The sequence below is a fragment of the Budorcas taxicolor genome, chromosome X (assembly GCF_023091745.1).
Source record: "Budorcas taxicolor isolate Tak-1 chromosome X, Takin1.1, whole genome shotgun sequence".
NCBI classification, from domain to species: Eukaryota; Metazoa; Chordata; class Mammalia; order Artiodactyla; family Bovidae; genus Budorcas; species Budorcas taxicolor.
The window spans coordinates 58,621,459-58,647,487 of NC_068935.1; the positions used below are offsets into that span (position 1 = coordinate 58,621,459).

The following is a 26,029-nucleotide window of genomic DNA, read 5'->3' on the forward strand; positions in this document are numbered from 1 at the left end:
GATAGTAGGGGCAGAATTAGAACCCACACAGTATAGCTTCAGAGTCTGTCCTTGAAGATGCCCCCTAAGGAGCACTGTCTTGGGGCAGCCTTCTCCTAGACAAGGCTTCCCTGGTGGCTCAGCTGGAAAAGAATCTGCGTGCGATGTGGGAGACTTGGGTTTGATCCCTGGGCTGGGAAGATCCCCTGAAGAAGGGAAAGGCTACCCACCCCAGTATTCTGGCCTGGAGAATTCCATGGACTGTATAGTCCATGGGGTCGCAAAGAGTCAGACTGAGCAACTTTCACTTTCACTTTTCTTTCTCCTAGACAGCTGAAGGGAAATTATTAGGCAACAAGAGACAAGTTACTTAGTAGTGTATAGTAGGATTTCAGTGAGTAACAAAACCTGTGCCTGCATGGTATCTAGGAGGACACCCACAGAAGGCTGACCCAGGTCCCTTCTGGGAAGGGGTGACATGACTGCAGGACTGGTGAGAAAGAAGGTTTTAGAGTTTCACCTTATGCTCTTCTGGACCATTCAAATTGCTTCCATGAGATTTTTTAAAACTTAGATTTAATTCTAAAAATTCTTCATAATAGCCTCTGAATTCAGAAATGGAGATCAGTTTTAGTGGAGGAAGCTCTCCCCTCTGGATTAGATTCCTGTGGATGCTGTAACAAAAGACCGTCAGCTGGAGGGCTTAATTAAACAAACAGGAATTTATTCACGCACAGCTCCAGAGGCCAGAATTCTGAGCTGAAGGTGGAAGCAGGGCCACGCCCTCTCTCAGCACCGTGGGAAAGGCGCCATCTTTGCCTCTTCCTGGTTTGCGGTGGTTGCGAGTGATTTCTGGCATTCCTTGGATGGCAGCTCATCAGTGTCTTCATATGGTGTTGCCCTATGTCTCCCTGTGTCTTCACATGACCTGTTTCTTAGGAACCTAGGCATTGGATATAGGGCCCAACCCAATCTAATACGACCACATTTTAACATAACTAATTGCATCTGCAAACAACTTGTTTACAAATCAGGTTACATTTTGAGGTTTCGGGTGGACATGAATTTGAAGGGGACACTGTTTTTATTAGTCAGCTTGAGCTGTCACAATACCAGACTGGGCAACTTAAACAACAGAACTGTATTGTCTCCCAGTTCTGGAGGCTGAAAGTCTAAGATCAAGGTGTCAGCAGGATTGGTTTCTGGGATAGCTTTCTTCCTCCTTTGCAGATGTCCATCTTCTGGCTGTGTCTTTACTCTGTGCACAAGCATGCACACACACACAAACACACAGATCTGGTCTCCCTTCCTCTTCTTCTAAGAGCCCCACCCTGATGACCTCATTTAACCTTAATTTTCCCCCTAAGGGCCATCTCTCCAAATACAGTCAGAGCTGCAGTGGGGATTAGAGCTTCAATGTATGAATCTGGGTGTATTGGGAGGGGAGGGACACAACTCAGTCCACAACACTGTTCAGCCAGTATAAGCTGGGTGGTCCTGGGTTGATGACTTGACCTACCTGCCCAGTTGGGGCCCCAAGCGCAGACTTTTCACTTAGCACAGGGAGGCCACTTGTCAGACTCTGGCTCCAGTCCTTCCAGTGTTCTTGTTTTTCCAATCCCTTGGTTGGATCAATCCCCCTTGATGCCCACCACCCACCCTCCCGGCAGCTTCCTCATCTTCCTCTGTTGCCCAGCACTGCCCAGATCATACTTATTACACATCCAGACTACAGAGTCTTGACCAGGTCCTCACAGCTTCTCAATAATCCTTGTCTTCATTGCCTATTTCTGATCTTAGAATCACCTTGCCCACAGCTTCCTTTCCACATCTTCTCCCCCTTTAGTTACTGCCTTTTTTCTTCTTTATTCCATTGCATATCTTTCAACAGAGTCATTTCCTGCTTTAGACCATATTCAAATTCTCCAGGACTGCAGAGGTCCCTGCCTGAACTGCCTATAACTTGCTTCTGGGGGTATCTTCCCTAAGGGTGGTCTGAATTAGCAATATGTGTAACTCCAGCCCCAAGAGGAGGCCAACAGGCAGCTGTTTGTGGGGAGTGTGGACGAAGTGTGCACATACATGTCCAGGTGTCCCCAAGCATGTGTATGAGGCCCCTTGTAGTGCTGGATAGAGTGGCAGTGTGAAGAGAAGGGGAACAATCTCAAGCCAGGAGATGGAGGCTGACTCTCCCCACACCATCAAGTTCAAGTATAGATTCTGAGGGGTCTAAGACGCTTCAATGTGAACCTACCCTTCTGGTCTTTAGGAAGGCATCGTTGTTAAGCCACAAGGATAGAGTGTATTTTTATTTAACATTTTGTTAGTTTCATTGAGCATGTGTTGTCTGTCCTGAGCTCTGAAAATATTTGGGGTGGGTCTGGACTCAAGAATCCCCTCTTGTTTTGCCACAAGCCTGTCTTGTCATTCTGACTTCCTTATTTCAACCATATTAATTGGAGGCTGTTTTCCTGGGTCATTTTTCGAGGAGGTGATAGTGGGGCCCAAAGGAGAGGCACGGTCTTTAAAATCAAGAGGGCTCCTGGTGAGGAACAGCTTTACTCTCATGTACAACTTTATCCCAAGATTGTACAGATGGAGAAACTAAAACCTGTTTTCTAGCACTGTGCACTACACTGCCGGAGCCAGCAGCCACATGCAGTGATTTGGGTCTAAATCTAAATTAACTAAGAATTAAAGAAAATGAAAATATAACTTCCCCAGTCACGTTGGCCACATTGCAAGTGTTCAGTAGTCACATAGGGCTGAGAAAATTTCCATCATTGCAGAAAGTTCTATCGGATGGTGCTGTTATAAATTAGTAAGAATCCACCTGCAATGCAGGAGCTGCAGGAGAAGCGAGTTCGATCCATGGGTCGGGAAGATGCCCTGGAAAAGGAAATGGTAACCCACTCCAGAATTCTTGCCTGGAGAATTCCATGGACAGAGGAGCCTGGTGGGCTATGGTCCATAGGGTTGCACAGAGTTGGACATGACTGACGTGACTTAGCGTGCATGCAGACCATCCAAGGATGCTAAAGACATGTTATCTTTCAATAGTTTTCTCAACAAGTATTACCAGAGATGAATTAGGTATCCTTTTCTTCCATTACAGCATTAGCTTAATATTTAGTCTTTGCACACAATTGTATCATATAAGAAAATTCAGCTAGTGAAAAATGCCAACATATTGAAGAACTTTAGATACTTAATCACAAAAATTAAAAACTGGAAAATAAACTTCCCTCACCATCAAAGTTTCACAGTGATTTGCTTTGGGATCACATACAAGTCAAACTTATAAAAGCAAAGATCCCATCATTCTTACAGAGAACTGAAGACATACCATTCATTTGATGTGGATTGATTTTTCAAAGATGATCTTCTAAAAATATCTGTCTCAAACAGGGTGTCCTACTGTGATTCAAGGAGGGGACTGATGCTCTGAATCTTTTGCTAATCCTCTTTTTGACACAGCCCCAAGTAAAATTATTACATATTTCTGTTTAAACCCAGAGTCCCACACAGGATGGGGCTCTAGGAAAAAAAAATTGGTCACACATCATATACAGCTAAATGAAAGCTACACAGCATGGAAACTCATTTGTTCCTCTAAGTGAGTTCCTCTTCCAGAAGGTGCCATTAAATGTTGTTGGCTAGAACTGGTGTGGTCCTGCTCACTTTTCATAGACATTGAAGTGAAGTGGCTCAGTCGTGTCCGACTCTTTGCGACCCCATAGACTGTAGCCTATCAGGCTCCTCTGTCCATGGGATTTTCCAGGCAAGAGTGCTGGAGTGGATTGCCATTTCCTTCTCCAGGGGATCTTCCCGACCCAGGAATTGAACCCAGGTCTCCCGCATTGCAGGCAGATGCTTTACCATCTGAGCCACCAGGGAAGATCATTTCCACCTAAAAAGATCTTCAAATATATGTAACTATAAAAATTTAGAACTGTAGCATACAGAAGGATAGAGGAGTCTGGCGTGTTACAGGTCATGGGTGGCAAAGAGTCAGACACGACTTAGCAACTGAACAACAAAAGAACTGTAAGTGCTGCTAGAAATCAAACATTGAAGTCCAGGGAGTGGAAATCATTTGTTTAGACTGAATAGAATCAGAAAAAGGAATCAGGCCCTTTGAGTCTGGGTTTGATACTCATTTATGTGCCATTTAGAGGAGAAAAATCTGAAAAACAAAGCCGGGAAAGGCAAGTAGAGAGTTAAGAGAGTATGCTGTCATGTAAAGAAAGAGAAGAGAGTGTTTCAAGAAGGAGAGTGTAGTCAACTGTATCAAATACAACTGTATCAAATCAAGGAAGCTGAGAGATGGAAAACACCCATTGAATTTAGTGGTATGGAGGCTGTTGTTGGGTGACTTTGCCAAAGGCAGTTCCAGGATATTGGAGATTGGCAGAGGTAACATGCAGGTTACAGTGGGCTGAAGAGTGAAAGAGATTCCCTTTTAGAGATGATAGACTGAGTACTTAGTTTATCTTCAAACCTTAGTGAAACTCCACTATCAAAAGTAAAACGCAAAGAAGGATAAATCAACAATGACAAAGAGAACATGACATGGTCTCATAGCTCAGATATTCCAGTGACTATCACCAGGGCATCCTGCAGATGCAAGAGGGGTACCTGACAAAGCCAGGTGAATCAAACTGCTTCCTGAAGTACATGAAGACGGGGATGTTGCAAAAGAGAAGAAAGCCAAGAATCCTCCAGGAGATGCCGGAGGACAAGAGGGAAATGCGAGATTGACAAAATGGATTGCCTGAAAGCCTGTATGTACAGTAGCTGGACCACTGCACACCAGAATACAGGTATTGATTTCTGGGAACTCTCCTTACAGAAAATGAGAGAGTTTGAGGCCTTCCCATTCCAGGGATATGCAGGCTAGGTTAATTGGGACATTTCATCTGTTGAAAAAACCTGGAGACTTAGGTAAAATATATTATTTTTTAAAATCTTAAAAGCATACAAGTGATGATAACGGAGCAAAGAATTACCAGCCTAGTATACCTATGGTTGATTCATGTTGATGTATGGCAGAAACCAACATGACATTGTAAAGCAATTATCTTCCTTAAGAAGAAATAAATTAAAAAAGAAAACAAAAGGGAAAAACAGAATTACCAGCCTAAAATCTAATGAAACATGATAATGCAGAAAAGTTAACAGACTAAAACCTTTGCTTTGAGGATATTTGCTGAGTCCAGCAAACTTGAACTTAAGGTTTGACAGCTTCTTGAGGAAAGGGAGACAGAAGTCAAAGACCAAGAGTGGGCCACGGTGAGGTCTTATAGGAAATGTTCTTCCCAATAAACTGAGACCCCAGAGGACTATAACTTCAAGGTAAGGATAAAGCAGAATTAAACCTATCCCTTTTCTAGGAGACTGTGAGGAAAGTTACCTTGAGCAGAGCAGGGGGAAAACCCTGAAGGGGGTTGTGATAACAAGATGGTCCTGCTGTAGATTTGCAAACCAAATTTGCAACAGCTAAGTAGTCTGCAAAACTCCAAAGCTGAATTTATCTTAAAGTACTCCCAGATTGTGACTTTAGTCTCTGGCAGAAATGAAGTAAAATTCTCCCTATAAGAAGGCATTTTTATTCTGGGCTTCAAGGAATACCCCCCAAAAATTTTCCATGGATACAGGGGAAAAAAAAAGCACATAGAAATCAAAATACTGTGAGTGAGAACTAGTAGAAGCAAGAGATGGGAGAGACTTGGATCTAGAAAGACTTCAAATAATTAAATTATTAGACAGGTATAAGAAAATATATATTCATTATTTAAAAAATTAATTTATATATTTTAATTGGATACTAATTACTTTACAATGTTGTAGTGGTTTTTGCTGGAGAAGGCAATGGCAACCCACTCCAGTACGCTTGCCTGGAAAATCCCATGGACAGAAGGGCCTGGTAGGCTGCAGTCCATGGGGTCGCTAAGAGTCGGACATGACTGAGTGGCTTCACTTTCAATTTTCACTTTGATGCATTGGAGAAAGAAATGGCAACCCACTCCAGTGTTCTTGCCTGGAGAATCCCAGGGACGGGGGAGCCTGGTGGGCTGCCATCTCTGGGGTCGCACAGAGTCGGACATGACTGAAGTGACAGCAGCATCAGCAGCAGTGGTTTTTGCTATACATTGACATATTCAAAAGCAGAGACCTTACTTTGCCGACTAAGGTCCGTCTAGTCAAGGCTATGGTTTCTCCTGTGGTCATGTATGGATGGGAGAGTTGGACTGTGAAGAAGGCTGAGTGCTGAAGAATTGATACTTTTGAACTGTGGTGTTGGAGAAGACTCTTGAGAGTCCCTTGGACTGCAAGGAGATCCAACCAGTCCATTCTGAAGGAGATCAGCCCTGGGGTTTCTTTGGAAGGAATGATGCTAAAGCTGAAACTCAGTACTTTGGCCACCTCATGCGAAGAGTTGACTCATTGGAAAAGACTCTGATGCTGGGAGGGATTAGGGGCAGGAGGAGAAGGGGACGACAGAGGATGAGCTGGCTGGATGGCATCACGGACTCGATGGACATGAGTCTGAGTGAACTCCGGGAGTTGGTGATGGACAGGGAGGCCTGGCATGCTATAATTCATGGGGTCGCAGAGTCGGACACGACTGAGCAACTGAACTGACTGACTGACATGAATCAGCCATGGGTGTACATGTGTCCCCCACATCCTGAATCCCCCCTCCCACCTCCCTCCCCACCCCATCCCTCTGAGTTGTCCCAGAGCACTGGCTTTGAGTGCCCTGCTTCATGCATCTAACATGCACTGGTCATCTATTTCACATATGGTAACATACATGTTTCAATGCTCTTCTCTCAAATCATCCCAAGTGAAGCTTAAACATTTCTTCTTGGTACAGATATCCAAAAGAAGTAACCAAGGAGATTTTAAAAACAAAATAACATGACTTCTAGAAATTAAAAATACGTTAACAGAGTAGAGCCAAAGAAAGAATTAGGGCTTCCCAGGTGGCACAGTGGGAAAGAACTTTGATCCTTGGGTCAGGAAGATCCTCTGGAGAAGGAAATGGCAACCCACTCCAGTATTCTTGCCTGGAGAATCCCATGGACAGGGGCGCCTGGCGGGCTACAGTCCACGGGGCTGCAGAGTCAGATATGACTGAGGGAGCGCACGCACAAAGAATTAGTAAGTATCCAGAAGGCAGAACAGGAAGACAAAGGGATGGAAAATACGTAAATGTGGCCAAGTGGTATTTATAACAGAGTGAGAAGGTCTACCATATGTTTACTTGAGTTATAGAAGGAGAGTGAGAGGGAATTGGCAACATTTGAAGAAGAATTTTCCAGTAATACTAAAAGATAGCAACCTATAGACTCAAGAAGGCTGATGAAGTCCAAGAAAAATGAATGAAAATAAATCTAACTTTTACATATTGTGGTGAAGTTGCAATACTGATAATTGCAACAGAAAAAAATTAAAGCAATCAAAGAAGAAAAAAAGTTATTATAAACAGTGCCAGTTATATTGATAGCTGATTTCTCAAAAGCAAAGTAAAATCACATGAGGCAGTGAAATGTTATCCTTAATGTGTTCAGAATAAACAACTGTCCACTCAACAAAATTATATCTTAGGAATCAGAGGAAAAAGACAAAAACTAAGAGAATGTACTTCAATCAGAAAGATAGAAATCTGAGAATGAAAATCCAACTTGTTAGAAAGCATGAAGAACAAGAAAGTTTAAAATTGGTGGATAAAACTAAATGAACATTTACAAACTGAAATGATAATAATATCTTCTGAGGTTTGAGATAAAAGTTCAAATTAAAACAGTTGAAAATAGTCACCTTTAAGTTGGGAGGGATTAAAGGGAGTTAAAGTGTTCTCAGATCATTACATCATCTGGGAAGAGAGTGAAGGTACTGATTAATTCCAAACTTCATAAATAAGTCATGATGTTGTAAGTCTGGGTTAGAATCAGAGATGATAACTTTCAAACTGGCAGAAGGATTAAAATGGGATGGTTTTAAAAGGTACTCAATGAATCCAGTAATGTTAACTGTTGTACTATTTTGGGCATTCACTAAGTGAACTAAACACTCCAGTTAAAAGACCATAGATATCAGTCTGGAGAAACACAATCCAAAACCAAATGCTATTTATAAGAGACTCATGTAGAAAATAAATAAAAAAGATTGAAATTTTAAGAGGATAGAAAAAGAAATACTATGATGTTGCTAACTAAAAGGAAGCTGGTTTGGGTGTCTTAATATCAGACAAAATAGACTTTAAGGCAAAAGGCATAATTAAGTATAGAATTATTTTGTAATGATAGAAACTTCAATAATGATTAGAAATGTATGTGGAAGTAATAACACAAAGTTAAAATATATAAATTAATAATTTCCAGAACTATTAAATGGAGATTGATTAATTCACAGTCACAGTGATAGATTGTAATACACTGCTTAGAAATTGATGAAGCAAAAAAGACAAAAAGTCAATAGTGATACAAAAGATTAAAATAACATGGTTATAACTTGTCCTAACATACATATACAGAAGATTGCATTCAGGAGTTGCAGAATACATACTATTTTTAAGCACACAGTCATAAACACTGACCATATTTGGGGCCAGGAAGCAAGGCTTGACAAATTTAAAAGGCTTAAATCATATACAACATGTTTTTGACTATGATAGAAGTAAAGTCAACAGCAAAAGAATTCCTAGTATGCCTGTATGTGTTTGGAAATTAAGAAATAAAATTTTGAATAACCCGTGAGTCACAAAAGGTATTTTAAGGGAAAAAAGATAACTGAATCTTAATAATAATGGAAATGTTGTATATTAAAAATTGTGGAATGCAACTAATGAACAGCTTAGAATGAAATTAATAACCTTAAATGGGTATATTAGAAAAAGAAAAAAGACTAAAATTAATATCTAGGCATCCATCTAAAAAATGAGTAAAGAAGAGCAAATTAATCTCCTCAAAAGGAGAAATGACAAAATAATGAAGATAAAAACAGAAGTGAATGAACTAGAAATCAAGCACATAATGGAGAGGTCAAAGAGGACAAAAGTTTTGAAAGAAATCAGAAAATCAAACCTTTGAAGAAGTTGATGAAGAATAAAAGAGAGTGCACTGATAACAAAGATTTAGAATGAATAAAATTGTATCACTACATTTGCACAGAAATTAAGGGTCATATAAACAACTTTGTCTCAATATGTTTGATAATGTAGGTGAAATGGATAAATTCCCAGAAAATTGACACTAAGAACATGGCCATCCAGGAAGTTCCAGGTTCTCATATTCCAACGGAAATACAAAGAAACAACTAGAAACTGACTAAAATAACTTTATAGGAGTTCTAGAAATTAATCAAAGGTCTATAGCAACCAAGCCAATGCCCAATCAAGGGAAAAAACAGTATTTAAAACAGTAGGAAATTTCACAGCATTTTTACTAATGCTTGCCCTTTTGCTGTTGTTTAGGGGAGCTGCAGTCCAGCCGGAGTGCCGTTCCATGAAACAGAGAGAGCCTAGTGAACTGAAATAGCAACTCTCTAAGCTGTTTGCCAGCTCCTTGAGAGACTGGTTTCCATCTGTCATATCAGTGAATTCAACCATTTAAAGAATTAAACTCTTCTCAAAACTGAAGATGTCAGAACACTTAACAAACTCATTCTATAAGGCCAAGATCAACCTGATACAAAACCAAAGACAATATTAAAAAAGAAATTGATGCAAATAATGTTAAAAAAGTACTAGCAAACCAAATTTGACAGCATATTAAAACAATTTTTACACCATGACCAAGAGGGATTTATTCCTAGGATGTAAGAAATAGAAACTTGAACAATACTATAGTCATCAAAGAAGTTTAATTAGTAATTAATCAATATCTTCCATAAAGAAAACTATAGACCAGATGCATTTCACAAAAAGCAGCCCAAAAGTAGCTCTTGGTAACCGAGCCTGGAAGGAGAGAACTTCTTATCTTGGCAACAAGAAACAGCCCAACATACTCCTAGTTACATATTACTAACCAAAGGCAAGGTCAAAGGAGAGCATGAAAGAATGTTCCAAGTTCCCATACCCATGTCTTCATATGGGAGTCATGAAGCACAGCTGGCAGCAGAGGAAGGCATTTCATGCCAAACCAGTCTCTTGGTTCAGCACTTGTGGTCCAGTGGTAGAGCCTGGCCCTGAGCATTTTGCACTGGAGTGGCTGCTATAGGGAAAACTAGGTGGCACTAAGATGGCCTTCCGGGGCCTGTGTGAAGCCTAGGATCTCAGGGTTCTATCACCGAGCAGGCAGAGGGAAAGCGTTTATAGTCAGTTCCAACCCCAGAGTAAACTCTTGCTAGCATGCATGCTAGTGTGCTCGGTTGTGTCCAACTCTTTGCCACCCCATGGACTATAGCCTGGCAGGCTTCTCTGTCCATGGAATTCTCCAGGCAAGAATACTGGAGTGGATTGCCATTTCCTTCTCCAGGGGATCTTCCCGACCCAGGGGTCGAACCCATGTCTCCTGTGTCTCATGCATTGGCAGGTGGATTCGTTACCACTGAGCCATTTGGGAAGCCCCCAAAACTCTCCCTATCACAGACATGTCCAGTGCCAGTCTGCACCCCGACCATGAGAGCCTGGGTCTATCCTGGCTGGAGGGATGAAGAGGAAGAGTGAGGAAGTGAAAGCAAGGAGAGAATGTATACCTGAAGGGAGCTCCCCTCCCACTCTGAGGCTCTGTTTCCTCATAATATTGCCATCCCTCTCGTCTGTGGTGAGGAAGAAATGAGAAGAGGCCCCATGCCTGATACTTGGAAGCCATTGATAAGGAGGGACTGTTGCCATTATCACTGGCCATTATCACAGCCCTCTGGGCTGCTGCGTTCGGTCTGTCGGGTGAAGGGCTAGGTAGGTGCAGAAGTCTTCCTTCTCCAAGACTGAAGAATATGGCGACTAGGGCCACAGGGTGAAGGAAAGGGCATGATGAGCACCTCAAAACTCTCTCCAGTCAAATTACTTGAGTTTTTCATTAAATCCAAAGGGAATGCCAAGAGGAGGGAAAGTCACACAAAAAAGCTTTTTTTTGTGGTGGTTGTTATTTTGTGAAAATGAATGTGCCTCAGGGAGAACAGGAAACACAATGGGAAAGCAAGGCTGGAAGGTAAGATAAGTTTGGTTATAAAGTGAAACTTAAATACGAAATATCTGTTTAAGAGGTTTCAGAAGCACCAGAATTCCTACCATATTTTCAGAAGGTGTTCTGAAGATGCAGGGCAGGCAGGAGGCTTCTTTTTTTAAAAAAAGTTATTTGATTTATTTATTGGCTTCACTGCTCAGCATATGGAATCTTAGTTCCCTGACCAGGGATTGAACCCTTAGCCCCTGCACTGGAAGCGTGAAGTTTCAACCACTGGACCGCTAGGGAAATCCCAGGGGCTTCTTTTTGACACTTAGTCCATCAGGTGCCCCCTCAGATCAGAGTCTTGCAGGTCAGGCAGAAGCAAGAGGCTCCAAAATGCCTATGGTTTCTGTTCCAGATGAGAACTCAGTGCACCCAAGTGTCCCTGGAACACAGTAATCACCTTGATCTAATTACCTGGGGCCTTGGGTCCTGGCAATTGATGTCAGCCTTGGCAATGAACAAACAGAAGCACCTGTGAGGGCTTGGCCCTGTTTTGACTTGGGCTAGTGTAGGATTGTTTCCTTATTTGACTCCCTTTACAGAAAGTTCCAAAGATTTCCTTTAGTGACTCTACAAGCAAATGGTTGTTTCATTGCAGTTCGTCCTTCATTTCTTTAACATTCTAGACAGCCATGTCTCCTTGACTGGCCCTCCGCATGCCCTCCTCTCCAGGCACAATTTCCCACCTTTCACTCATGGACCTCCTTCTGCCTGAGATGGACACAGAAGGAACATTAGACAGTCCTGATCTGATCTGGTGGCTAAGGTGACTAAATTACATAAGTGAAAGTAAAATTTTTCTTAACTGCTTGTCAGTTATAGTTGTTGTTCAGTTACTCCGTCATGTCTCACTCTTTGTGACCCCATGGACTGCAGCACACCAGGTTTCCCAGTCCATCACCATCTCCCGGAGCTTGCTCAAACTCATGTTCCATCGAGTCAGTGATACCATCTAACTGTCTCATTCTCTGTCATCTCTTCCTCCTGACCTCAGTGTTTCCCAGCATCAGGGTCTTTTCCAATAGCATTGTGTAAAAACAGCTAGATGGAAGTTCACCAAATTTGGAGCAGCCCTAAGATGACCTGACTATAGGTGAAACGGGTTATACAAAATTCTCTGGGAGGAGTCCTGCAAAGAATCCTGCAAATCTACATCTTCCAGGGCATCTAAAACTGAGGTTGTGAGAGATACTTACTATACCTTTAAGATGTCATCTATAGAAGACAGGCAGTGGTATCAAATATTAGCCAAAAAAAAAAAAAAAAAAAAACCAACAAAAAAACCCTGGAAATGTCAATACCTTAAAGCACAGGAGTCTACTTGTAGCCAAGCTGCTACTCAGAGGACAGCCCCATAGTGCTAGGTATCTCAGGTGAATGAGAGGCAAGGACTTCTTTTAGAATGGCTCAGGAATCTCCTGTGTGGATGGAGGATGCTGAATAAAGCAATCGGGAAACATGCACAGTCAGTATCTACTGGAGGCAAGATGGCCAGATGATAGCCACAGGGTAAACGGGGCTCCTCCGGCTTGAATCAACAGTCTGCTGCTCAGAACTGACCAAGCCCCTTTCTGAGGGCAAGTGTGAGAGGAAAGAAGGCTCTTTAGCAGCCAATGCCAAGTCCTCATATTTGACTTATTTAGGATCAGTCATAGGGTTGCTAGATAAAATATAGGATGCCCAGTTACATTTAAATTTCCAATAAACAATGGATATTTTGTAGTATAAGAATGCCCAAATATGGCACAGAACATACTCATAATAGGAAGATTTTGCTAGTATTTATTAGAAATTCAATTTCAACTGGACATCCTATATTTTCATCTGCTAACATAGGCAACTCCCCTCAGCAGGCCACCAGATGACAGCAGGAAGGGTGCGGTCAGGCCTCTGGCAGCAAGGTGGCCCTGTTACCAGGGAGCTGAACAGGTTATCCTCAGGCATTGGGCCAGGAGTTTATGAACTAGAACAGGTATATAGTTGTAAAGAACCTGACTGACAATGCAGGAGACGTAAGAGACATGGATTTGATCCCTGGGTCAAGAAGATCCCCTGAAGGAGAGCATGGCAAGCCACTCCAGTATTCTTACCTGGAGAATCCCCATGGACAGAGGAGCCTGGTGGGCTACAGTCCGCGGGGTCACAAAGACTCAGACACAAATGAAGCAACTTAGCATGCACACATGCACTCACACAAAGTCCCAGCAGGATCTCAGTCTCAGGAGCAGCCTGGGCTCTGAGTCACTGACTGCCAGGTCTAGACTTCCTTCAGTTGCCAGGAGCTAGGGGTAAGCCTGGGTGGTAAGAGCAGGGTTTTTCTAAGAGGGGTCCCTGGAACCCTTGAATCAAGAATTACCTGGGGCACTTGGGAAACATGCAGATTCTGGGGCTCCACCCCAGACCTACCAAATCAGAATCTCTAGGGGACAGCCTTTGAAACCGGAATTTTCCCTAAGGAGTCCTGGTGGCTCTAATTTGCACTCAGTTTCAGAAACAGGACCATCGAGCCGAGAACAAGGCCTGAAATCAGTGAGATATCTTGGGGAAGCCACAGACTCTGGAGTCAGACCACCCAAGCTAGACTTCCCGTGCAATCTGGAACAAGTGAACATAACCTTTCTGGCTTCAGCTTCTTTATCTGTGAAACAGGGATAGTCATTGTGCCCATCTCATAGGGCTATTGTCAGGACTGAATGCGAATATGTGAACACAGCACTCAGAACCATGGCTGGCTCCTCAGAAGGACACCCACACATTAGCCAGCATTAGGGGCTGAGTGAACCCACTGGGGAGGAAGAGGATGGGCTTGGGCCTGATGGGTTCCCATGTCCTATGCTTTGCAATAGAGGGAGCTAAAGCAGAGCCCCTGGGACAAGCTGCTTATTGTGCCAGAAGTCATAAGGTTGATTAATAAGAGGGACAGTCTTTAAACGCACGGGTGATTATGCTTGGCTAGAATGAGAAGCTAGGAAAATGGATATTGTTCATTAAGCTCTAATTATCAGGTAAATTGAATAAGGGGACAGGAGTCCATGTGTTACTACAAGTAATTAATGTGCTGCTCCCCTCCCTGGTAAGCCTTTGATTTGGACCACCTAACCTGGAGTATTTATCAGGCACTGGGATCCTGGAAATACTGGCTGCTAATTGTTTTGGTGAGTCCCTGATTGTGCTAAAGAAAATGGATGAGTCCTTCTCCCTCTAATGACTCAACCAGGGGAGAAGATAAAGTGGTCCTAGCCATGATGAATTAAGCCTAGAGGATTTTGAGAGGACAATCATTCTTTTGTTCATTTAACATATCTGAACAGTGTCTCCAAGTTGGTAATGTAAATGTGACCAGACATAGTCTGTTTAGAAAAACAAATCTGCCCCAAACTGCTCCTGAGCTGGTGGATGTCATGACCTGGCTGGCTCCCCTTTCCAGTGGCTTGATTCCTGCCTAAATCCTTTGAGATTCCAGTCTTGCCCCTGGAGTCCTGCAGGCCACCCTCGATCTGGAACTAGACCTTCCTCAGCCTGGGCTGGTCCTACACTCTGTCAAAACCCAGCTTCCTCAGCCCGCTGTGGACTTCAGGTCTGACCTGCCTCCAGACCAACCATCTTCCATGGAGTATGTCAAGAAATCCAGAAACAAACATTGTATATTAATGCATATATATGGAACCTACAAAATGGTGTAGATGATCTTATTTGCAAAACAGAAATGGATAGATGTAGAGAACCAACGTATGGAAACCAAGAAGGGAAGCAGGGTGGGAGGAATTGGGAGATTGGGATTGGCATATATACACTAGTGATACTATGTATAAAATAGATAACTAATGAGAATCTCCCCTAGATAAGGAAATGGCAATCCACTCCAAATGGTAATCTAGTATTCTTGCCTGGAGAATCCCATGGACAGAAGAGCCTGGTAGGTTCCCAGTCCATGGAATGACAAGAGTCAGAAATGACTTAGTGACTAAACCACCACCAGCGAGAATCTACTGTGTAGCTTAGGGAACTCTACTCAGTGCTCTGTGCTGAGCTGAATGGGAAGGAAATCCAAAAAAGAGGGGATATATGTGGGATACTTGGGTTCAAGCCCTGGGTTGGAAAGATCCCCTGCAGAATGGGATGGCTACCCACTTCAGTATTCTTGACTGGAGAATTCCATGGATAGAAGAGCCTGGCAGGCTACAATCCATGGGGCCACAAAGAGGAGGACACGACTGAATGACTTTCACTTGGAGCTTGATGGCTAATTGACTCTGCTATACAGTGGAAACTAACACAATATTGTAAAGCAACAATACTCCAATAAATTAATAAAAAAGAAATCTGATTCTTCCTTCTAATGGAAAATATACAAATCGTATCAGTGACGCATCTCAGGTACCAGTGAAAAGGTGAGTCACTCTGTATGTCCCTTTCCATCTAACACACTGTCACATGTCATGGGGGACTGGGATGATGGTAAGTGCCCATTGGGTGGCTTCTGCTAGGAATTAGAGCCTAGAGGCAAGAGCCAGCTGAGGGCAGAGTCTCTGATGTCTCAAAGAGCCTCTCTTCTCTATGGAAGTGTAACCAAATAGAGCTTATAAAGTATTAGAAATGTTCAGAATAAGGAGAATAACTAGCGGTTATTGAATGCTTACTCCGTTCTTGAGAGTGTTCTAAGTGCATATATTGTCTCATTTAACTCTCCCATCCATTCTAGGATGAGTAATGGGGCACTATTATTATTTTCATTTTATAGCTGAAGAAATTGATACAGAGGCTAAGTCACATGCGCAAGGTCATGCAGCTGACCAATGGCAGAGCTGGGTTCAAGCTTGTTTTCATATTCAAGAATTGGGTCAATGCCCTCTGTGCCTCGGGCATCTGCTCGGTGCTGGGGTAGGAACAGTGGGGGTAGTAGGGACTAGATGAGCTGAGCACCTTCCAGACTGCTGTGTACCATCCCAAGAGGAGATAAGACACCCCCAAATGTTCAAGAACAAATGGGCTATGTTTTACTTGTACTCAAACTGAAAGACATTTTCACTCTTACTGGGTTTGCCCCAAATTCTCATTTTGCCACGTTTCATATGTTAAATTGATGATCAACGCTCTAATGTGGCTTTAGCACAGGGTCCAGTAAGGTCAGAGGAGTTTGGAGGCTCCCAGTCCTTGGCTATGCTACCCTCCCAGAGTGAGAGAGGAAGTGTGAACTGGCACTCAGAAGCCCTCTGTCTTTCTTGGGCCAGTGGCTGCTTGGGGGCTGAAAGTGAACTCAAAATGTTCATAGCAACATTACTCATAATAGCCAAAAAGCAGAAATAGTAGAAATAGGCTTCCCTTGTGGCTCAGCTGGTAAAGAATCTGCCTGCAATGCGGGAGACCTGGGTTTGATCCCTGGGTTGGGAAGATCCCCTGGAGAAGGGAAAGGCTACCCACTCCGGTATTCTGGCCTGGAGAATTCCATGGACTGTATAGTCCATGGGATCACAAAGAGTTGGACACGACTGAGCAACTTTCACTTCACTTCAGAAATAGTTCCAAGATCCATTGATGGATGATTAGATAAACAAAATGTGGTCTCTCCATCTGTGGAATACTATATGGCCATTGGCAGGAATGAAGCACTAATACATGCTACAACATGGATGAACCTTGAAGATACTATGCTAAGGGAAAGTAACGAGACACAAAAGGCCACATTTTGTACGATTCTATGTATATGAGACAGGAATCAGATTAGTGATTGCTAGGAGCTGGGGGGTTGGAGGCAATGGGGAGGGACTGTTGATGGATACAGTTTCTTTTCAGGTTGACGGAAATGTTCTGAAACTTAATATTGATAGTAATGATGGTTACACACCTTAGGGACTGTACAGAAAACACACTCAACTGTGCACTTGAAAAATTTGCATATGGTATATGAATATATCTCAATAAAAATAATCAAACAAAAAATAGAACAATAACAAAAAGGAGAACACAGAACCCACTCTATCAAGTCTCAGAGCAAAACGCTATCTTATGAAGTTGGGTTGTGGGAGAAAGGTCCTGGGCTGAGAGAATATTGGGCCTGTGTTTAAGCCTGGGCTCCTCCACTGACGTTGGCATGGCTTTGGGGAAGTCCTTTCTCCTCTCGGTGTCTCAGTTTCCCCACCTGTTAAATGGCATTGCTGTGAGAATATATACCTGATGGGATTTTGAAAACTATAAAGTGCTTATTTTAACTTACAAGGCACTAATTACAAGCGAGGTATCATTATAGTACTGGAGGGTGAACAGAGAGCCTAGAAGTATGATGAAAGGTAACCTTCTGCCATTGCCTCCATAATAAGAGATCTGAAAATGTGGCACTATCATTGTGTGTGCAGGAAAAAAAAATCATTCACTTGCTCTCACTTTTTAAAGAGAATGCCAAGTTGCCAGCTGCCACCCTGACTGCCAGTCCCACCCTGATCTTCAGTTTTAAAAAGATGAGAAATTTGGGGGAGGGGAGATAAATTATAAGTTTGGGACTAATATATACACACTACTATCTATAAAATAGATAAACAACAAGGACGTACTGTATAGCACAGGAAACTATACTCAGTATCCTGTAATGACCTTTAATGGAAAAGAATCTAAAAAAGAACACTTATGAATCACTGAATCACTTTGCTGTACACCTGGAACTAACACAATCTTGTAAATTAAGTGTACTTCAATAAAACACCTTAAACAAGATGAGAAATGTGGGGGCTGAGATGAAAGATTTCTGTATCAACAAGAAGAGGGGGAAAATCTTTTAATATCTACCTTCCATACAGAATGCCCCTTGGCACCACCTCTGATTGGGATGTCTGAGCTTTCAGTGTTGGGGGTCCTTTGGGAGACTGTGTAGTCTCCCTAATCTCATAATAAGTGGCCTAAGGGAAAGGATCACCTTGGGACCCCGCTGGGTTCCAGACAGCAAACTCTCCATACAATTCTCTGTCTGCTATCTGTTGCGTTTTCTTGAAGCTTCCCAACCTCCAAATAGGTTTGTAAGGTTTTCCTGGGATCCCCAGGGAATGTCCAAGTTCTGCTCTGTTTTGAATCTATATGCTAACTGCTTGCAAATCCCCAGTAAAGTGTTTCTCTCCATCTTCAGTTATTAGCACTTCCTAGCAGGTCTTTTAGAAAGACACAATTCAAAATCTTTTGGAAGCTTAAATAAACCATATACACTGCCCTCTACCCAGTAAAAATCTCTCCCCTTAACTGTTTCAATATAATTGCACATGGAGCTTGTCCTACCTTTTCAGAACCTGACTGGCTTTCTTCTTCATAGGTATCCACATAACAGATTCGATATCCATCTGTTTTTCTTAGGATGGGGACCATTTTCAGAATTTTTTGTTAAGATAATTCATAAAAATAAGAAAATCAGCCAAATGCATAATTCTCTTTCCCCCATTATTAAAATCGTTGCCTCGTCCACTTGTCTGGTATGGAAACATCCAAGCCCCACGAGGTTATGATCAAGCCGTGTTGGAACAGGGACAGGGGCCAGGGGTCAGGTGACCCTCTGTCCTGCTCATTCCTCAGTCCCAAGGCAGTCTAGGCCACAGTCCATCTAGAATCCCCAGTGTCCTGGGCCTCCACTAGCTCTGGGCCATCTGATCTCAGGACAGTGCACTGGATAGCAGTTTGCCAGCTCCCTTTACAAGTTTTTTTTTGAGGGGGGGCAGTGGGTAGGGTAGGGAACGCTCCAGTACCTCAAGTCATTAGAATGCTGGTTTCTTTTTTCATTCAAATTTTTATTTACTTGAATTAAAAACCATTCTTTGCTACAAGTAAAAGGATCTAAACCCTTGGGGAACCTGCATCAGCAGCCAGATGTGAAAGAACGACTTCACGGTGCAGACGAGCTTTCGGCTTTGGTCTCTTTTTAGGAGCTTACGGTTGCCTAGGGGAGACATCGGAGCCTGTTGGGGGATTGCGTTTATCTCGAATCCTGGCTGAGGTCGGCCCTGACTGCGCGCGGCCGGGGCTCCAGGCGACGCGCAGCAGTGAGATACTGAACGAGAAAAGACTCCAGGTGGAAGATTGTTCTTGCAGTTTCCCTTCTCAGCGTGCGCAGAATGCGGGTGAGGCGTTCATGTTCAAACAAACAAGGGGCCACATTACTAGTTTGGACCTCTCAACTAGAGAAGGTGCATGCGATCTTGATTTTTTCCGTCGCGTCTGTCTTTCCCTTAAAGGTCCCTGAATGTTGAAGTCATCTGCGGAAACCTCCCCCCAGCCTTCCTCCCTCTCCCACCATCCAGATGGTGGCGCTCCGGGACAGTGCAACCCCCTCTACCCCACTGCAGCCAAGTATGGGACAAGTTTCAAGGTGTTTGCTGAAATTGTCTGGGAGACTTCTCAATCAGAGTCGTAACTTTGAGCAGCTGGTACGAAATCTACCCCCAAGACCAAGGTCGTTGAGGGACCGAGTATCCGAATCTCGCTCCTATGTAGAGCCCGAACCTCTAGGATTTCGCATCGCCTATGAGCTCCGAGAGCCTGGGCGAGCCGCAGGGAACTGTGACTCCTGGGGAAGGGAGATCCGCGGGGCCGGGGGGCGGGGGGGGGGGGGGCGGCCCGACCCAGTTGAGGTCGAAATGAGACCCCCGCAAGGGAAAAGTATCGAGAGGAGTTATGCCTGGGGCGGGGCCGCTGTTCTGCCGAGGGCTTCTGGGTTGCACAGCCCGGCATCTCTGCGCCTGTCCCGCTGCTCCGGCATAGCTCCCGGAGCTCATCAAGCGCCCCGCGCCACTCGGTTAAGCATGCGGGGCACCTAGAGAGGAAACGCGAGTCGGAGCCGCTCGCCTGGGGTTTCTTTTTGAGCAGCAGCAGTCCAAGAGAAGGGCTTTCCCCCACCCCGCGCCTGTTTAACTTTCTCCCAGAGCAGCCTCCAGGGTACCAGGCAGCGGGGAAAGGATGCGCTCACATTCTCACTTGTCCCAGAGTTGAGGGCAAGCGACTCCCTTCGACCTCTCCTCACTCTCAGAGTACAAACTCTGCTCCCAGAACCTGGCATAGGGGCCATCTCCTTAAGGAGAACACAAGTCTGGGACTGGACTAAGTGGCCACCCGCTGCTGCCACTAAGAGAGTCAACCAGCCAGGCACCGGAGTGGGGATAAGTTCCGTAGAGACTGGGATGCAGATTGGGGATGGAAGCCGCCTGCAGCAGCTGTCCTCTGCTTCCCACACAGTACAGAAGGCTTTGAACAGGCAAAAGTAATAGGATGGGAGGAACCTCTCAAGGACACTGCAGGGGTGAATATCTATGATTCAAGGGGCCACTGGCTGCCCCCCACACTCTGTTAGGGGCTTCAGACTGGCTTGGGTTGGCCCTGGACCCCAAGAGGGACTCTATTGCCCTGCTCTGCAATCTACAGGGCTGTGCCAGGGTGTTTGCGTATGAAGAGGGAGGGAGAACTTGCTAGAAACGGATGCAGTGGCTGGTGCGGGGAGGTGGATTCCGAGCTGATCACAATGCAGGGTACCTGGGGACGGCGGTGGGAGGGGGAGCGGCTAGCGCCAAAGCACAAACAAGGCAGTCGGAAGCAAGACGACACCTCGCGTTGGATTTGTCCAAAACCAGTTAGAGATCAAAGAGGGGGCGGTCAGGGAGCTCTGATTGGTCAGGAGGAGGGGTTTGGGGTGGAGCTAGCCACCTCTTGAGGCTTTAAAAGCTCATCGGAGAGGGGCGGGAATGCTGTCATTTGCTCTCAGACTCTCGCAGGGGTGGCAGCTTCCCCGAAGCTCCCAGCAGCAGAACAGGTGTTCGCTGTCCGGACCTGGCTGGGAGGGCCTAACGATCCTCAGCAGCAACATGGGACGCACCCTGGCGGTCCCTACCCCATACGGCTGTATCGGCTGCAAACTGCCACAACCGGACTACCCACCGGCTCTAATCGTCTTTATGTTCTGTGCAATGGTTATCACCATCGTCGTAGACCTGATCGGCAACTCTATGGTCATTTTGGCTGTGTCGAAGAACAAGAAGCTCCGAAATTCTGGTAAGACCCCCTACCCACGGTGCAGCCACTGCCAACCCCTAGGGTGTTAGTTTGGGTGCCTGGAATAGGGAACGTGTGGACGGCCCTGCTTCCCATGTCCCGGCGAATCGCGGTGGTGATATTCTGCCAGGGGGGAGGTCTCATTAACTTAGAGCTTCTCCAGGCTGCGGACATTCGGAGAAGCTCTGGGCGTCCAAGTGCAAATCTCAGGTCCCGGAGGTGCGCAGCAGACCGCTGAGCCCTGCCCCGTCGGGGACCTGATACAGAGGGAGCCGGCACTCGAGCGGAGAGTCCAGCAGCCGCCCGGGGACAGCATGCCGAGCCGGACGCCGCAGAGGTGGCCGCGCCGAGGCAGCGCGGGGGGAATTGACGCGGAGGCAGCAGCGGGGTTGCGACCCGCTTCGGTAAAGTTAAGTTCTCCGCGGCCGAGGCGGCATTTGCCAGAGCGCGGCGCGGCGGCGGTGGAGCCCAAGCCTGGCCGAGCCCCTGCTCGCCTCAGCCCTGTGACTCCAGGGCGGCTCTCGGGCGGCGGAGCGCAGACCCCTCGAGCCTGCGGGTGGATCAGGGCTGTCTGAGCCCGCCAGAGCCGAGCTCTGTCCGCCCGTCCCAGGGCGCACGACAGAGAGAGGCGAGCGGGCGGCTGGGCGCAGCAGGCGGTGGCAGCGGCTGCGGTGGAGACCCCAAAGTCCGTAAGCGAGATGTCGGGGGTCGCAGGACGAGGCGGCGGAAAGGTTCGGGAACTCGGGGTTCCAGAGGCACAGAAGACAGCAGAACCGATAAGGATCGCTGGAAGGCTGAGGGAGAGCTCAGACGGCATAATGGGGGACCGCAGGGAGACTGCAAAGCCTGGGGATCTGGGATGGGGCGGAGCGCAGATCTAGATTCCCTTCGTGGCTCGCCAGTGGCAAGGGGAGGGGGCCGGCTGCGAGCGGGCCCTGGAAACCGTGCAGGAGGCTGCTGGGCGCTGTGTGTCCGGGGCGGGGGCGGCGGACACTGCAGGCCCGCGAGCAGCGTTTGCAGGCTGGGCCGGAGAGGACTTTTGGGAGGGGGAGGCGGAGGAGGGGCGAAGGGGCCCAAACACCCTCCGGCTTCCGGAGGGAGGGGGCGGTGCCCAGGGTCGTCGCCGCCTAGATCCTGGCCGGCTGGGGCCCGAGGGCAGAGGGGAGCAAGGGGATGGGATCTGAAGGGGATGGGCACCGACGGGACCCGGGCCGGAGGGGTACCAGGGATAGGAGGGCGCCAATCTCTGCGAGATTACTTTGCTTGGAGGAGGAATCACAAACACCATAAAGTTTCTAGAGGCACAGAGCAGCACAGTCATGAAAAGTTTTTTTTTTTAAACTCTGATAGCTGTGTCTGATTTCTCCGCTGTCCCCCAGAGGCTCGGGGCGGCCCGCTGGCATCTCACCTGCACCCCAGCAGTGCGGTCCGAAGGTGCCCAAAGCCGGAGCGCCCCAGAGGGGAACGCGCCTGCAAAGTCCGTTTTCTCTTCTTTCCTTCTTCTCTTCCTTTCTCTCTATAATTGAAATAAACGTGTTTTGGTTGTCGTGGTTTTATTTTTAAGGCTTTGCTTCTCTTCTTCTCCGATATGATGACTTTGAGGGAAAAACCTAGAAAGAACGTCTTGGGTAGAAGCACTGAGGCCCCGCCTTGGCAGCGCGGGCGGAAGCCGTCAAAAGGAGCCATTCCTTTGCCCTTTTAAAAGTGCTCATTTTCTCCCAGTCCAAGATGAAGTGCAGTATTTTGCCAAACCAATTCTCATTAGCAACGAGGTGTTCCCAGAAAAAGGGATCGGCGTCTGCACTTTGACCTTACAACTTTTACGAACAGCGTTCCTATCGCCACTCTACGAAACAGGAGTGGAGGCATGTCTCCCCTTCCCCCATTTCATGTTTAGCTTCAGTAAAGCCTGGGACCGGGCGCCTGGAGCCTGTGTGCAGGGGAGCGAACGTGCTGATGCCGGGGCTCTGCACCGGGACCCGCGAGGAGCAGGCTCTTCTGCTGATCCTTGCAGAGATTTTTCTGATTTTTTCCCCCTCCTGCTCACTATTTCTCAAGACAAAATTTTATAGGGCCTTCCTACCTCACCCGCCCCAGTTTTTACTCTTACGTTACCTGGGAAATGGTAAGTATTTACAGGGTTAGGTCTGAGATTCTTGTCTGATCCCGCTGGGAAAGACCGCTTAAGACAAGGACGGCCTCTAATGCCGTTTCTCAGGCAGTTCTCTTTAGGCGCGTTTGCTGTTGTAAATGCAATGGTTTAAGTTAGAGAAGGCAGGAGGCAAATTTATGTTTTGGGGTAGGCGAGGTTGAGACTTCTTGACAGTCCTCCAGACTCTCCCTCGCACCCCCTCATCCCCACCCTCCAGGCTGTTTACAACGGACAGCTCCATCTAGAACCCAGTGCTCCCTTCCTATTCCCCTCGCCAAAAGTTTACATTTTGTTTTTGTTTAAAATAGTGTCCGCGGGTCTGTCCGTGTGTGGGGGAGTGTGGTCCCCCCAACAGGCTCGTTCTGTGGTAACTTCACTTCTTTCCCAAAGCAGCGATGACATTGTCTGAAGGGGGGGAAAAAAACAACTTGGTGAAAGGACAGGAGCTTGAACCTGCTTGTGCATCAAAACCACTTGGGACATGCTTGTAACTAAAAATAAAAATACGACTGTATTTCTTTGAAAGAATTCTAAATTGTCACTTACTCTAGCTGGCCTTTCCCTCCAGCTTTATATTTGTAGATTTCTGAAACTTAACCATTTATTCCTCTCTGTCTTTCCCCCTCCCCGCCCCCACCCCTGTATATTTTTCAGGCAACGTCTTCGTGGTTAGCCTCTCTGTGGCTGATATGCTGGTGGCCATCTACCCCTATCCTCTGATGCTACATGCCATGGCCATTGGCGGCTGGGATCTCAGCAAGTTACAGTGCCAGATGGTGGGGTTCATCACAGGCCTGAGTGTGGTCGGTTCTATCTTCAACATCATGGCCATCGCCATCAACCGTTACTGCTACATCTGCCACAGCCTCCAGTATGAGCGCATCTTTAGTGTGCGCAATACCTGCATTTATCTGGCTGTCACCTGGATCATGACCGTTCTGGCTGTCCTACCCAACATGTACATTGGCACCATCGAGTATGATCCTCGCACCTACACCTGCATCTTTAACTATGTGAACAACCCTGCCTTTGCTGTGACCATCGTCTGCATCCACTTTGTCCTTCCTCTGCTCATAGTGGGTTTCTGCTACGTGAAGATCTGGACCAAAGTGCTGGCAGCCCGTGACCCTGCTGGACAGAACCCGGACAACCAGCTTGCTGAGGTTCGAAATTTTCTAACCATGTTTGTGATCTTCCTCCTCTTTGCAGTGTGCTGGTGCCCTATCAATGCGCTCACTGTTCTGGTGGCTGTCAATCCGAAGGAGATGGCAGGCAAGATCCCCAACTGGGTTTATCTTGCAGCCTACTTTATAGCCTACTTCAACAGCTGCCTCAACGCGGTGATATATGGTGTCCTCAATGAGAATTTCCGAAGAGAATACTGGACCATCTTCCATGCGATGCGGCATCCTGTCCTGTTCCTCTCTGGCCTCCTCACTGATGTCCGTGAGATGCAGGAGGCCCAAGCCCACGCCCGTGCCCGTGCCCGTGCCCGCGCACAAGCCCGTGAACAAGACCATGCCCATGCCTGTCCTGCTGTGGAGGAAATACCGATGAGCGTCCGGAATGTTCCTCTACCTGGTCATGGTGCAGCTGGCCAACCTGAGTGTGTCTCTGGCCACCCTAAACCAGCCTCTGGCCATTCCAGGTCTGTCTCTGCCCGCCGCAAATCTGCCTCTGCTCACCCTAAGTCTGCCTCGGGCCAGTCCAAGTCTGCCACTGTCTATCCCAAACCCGCCTCTGTCCATTTCAAGCCTTCCTCTGTCTATTTCAAGGCTGACTCTGTCTATTTCAAGCCTTCCTCCAGCCACCCCAAGCCTGTCACTGGTCCCTCCAAGACTGCCATCAGCCCTGCCACCAGCTTCCCTAAACCCACCACTGGCTACACCCAGCATGCTACCATTCACTCTGAGCCCACCACTCTTGACTATCTCGAGCCCATCACCACCAGCCACTCTAAGCCTGTCATCGCCAGCCATTCTGAGCTTGCAGCCTCCTGCCACTTAGAGTGTAACATCTTTGACCTCTCTGACCCTACCTCCAGCCCTGCCAGTGACTCCTCCAACTCTGCTGCTAGCTTGCTGGACCCTACCGCTGCCGCTGCTGCCACTGTTAACCCCACTGTGGTCACCACTGATTACCATGAGATTGTGCTTATTGATGTTGATGCTGATTCTGATGAAATGGCTGTGTAAAAAATGCTCTTGGAGTGGCCAAGCAATGGTCCACTTTTAAGTTTGCCTAGCATATGTAATGCACACTGAGATAGCTTAGTGAATCTGCCCACAGACAGATGTGCGTGGGCATGGACTCACAGACACGGTAGAAGCTTCACCCACCTTTTCAGGCATACTCCTCCTTTACATTATGTACTCTGAAAAAGCGTGAGTGTGTGTGCTTGCTATTAGAGATACCAAATTTCCCTCACATTTGACTTCTGTTGTTTTGAGTTTCCCTTTCCTCCTGGAATTGACTGAACCCACAGTGATCCTTGAACTTGTAGACTATGATTTTTCCCCACGCCTGTGTAACCCATTCTCCCCTCTCATTTCCTCCTCTTTGTTTCTGCTTTCTTCTCCCATTCCTCCAGGGATGGGGGAGGAGCGCATGCTCAGTGGTAAAGGTGCGCTATGTTAAAGCCTTCCTTCAAGCTTTATGTGTTTAAGTGTGTAACTCTTTACTGTACTTTTAATGGCAGTCTGAA

At 46.2% G+C, this 26,029-nt stretch overlaps 1 protein-coding gene across 1 annotated transcript; it reads left to right on the forward strand.

The window, feature by feature from the left end:
- Positions 1-20,986: 20,986 nt before the first annotated feature.
- GPR50 (G protein-coupled receptor 50) lies at positions 20,987-25,520 on the forward strand. The gene is made up of 2 exons (XM_052663929.1): positions 20,987-21,173; positions 23,980-25,520. The coding sequence occupies exons 1-2, from the start codon at positions 20,987-20,989 to the stop codon at positions 25,518-25,520; spliced, it is 1,728 nt and encodes a 575-aa protein (XP_052519889.1).
- Positions 25,521-26,029: the final 509 nt, after the last annotated feature.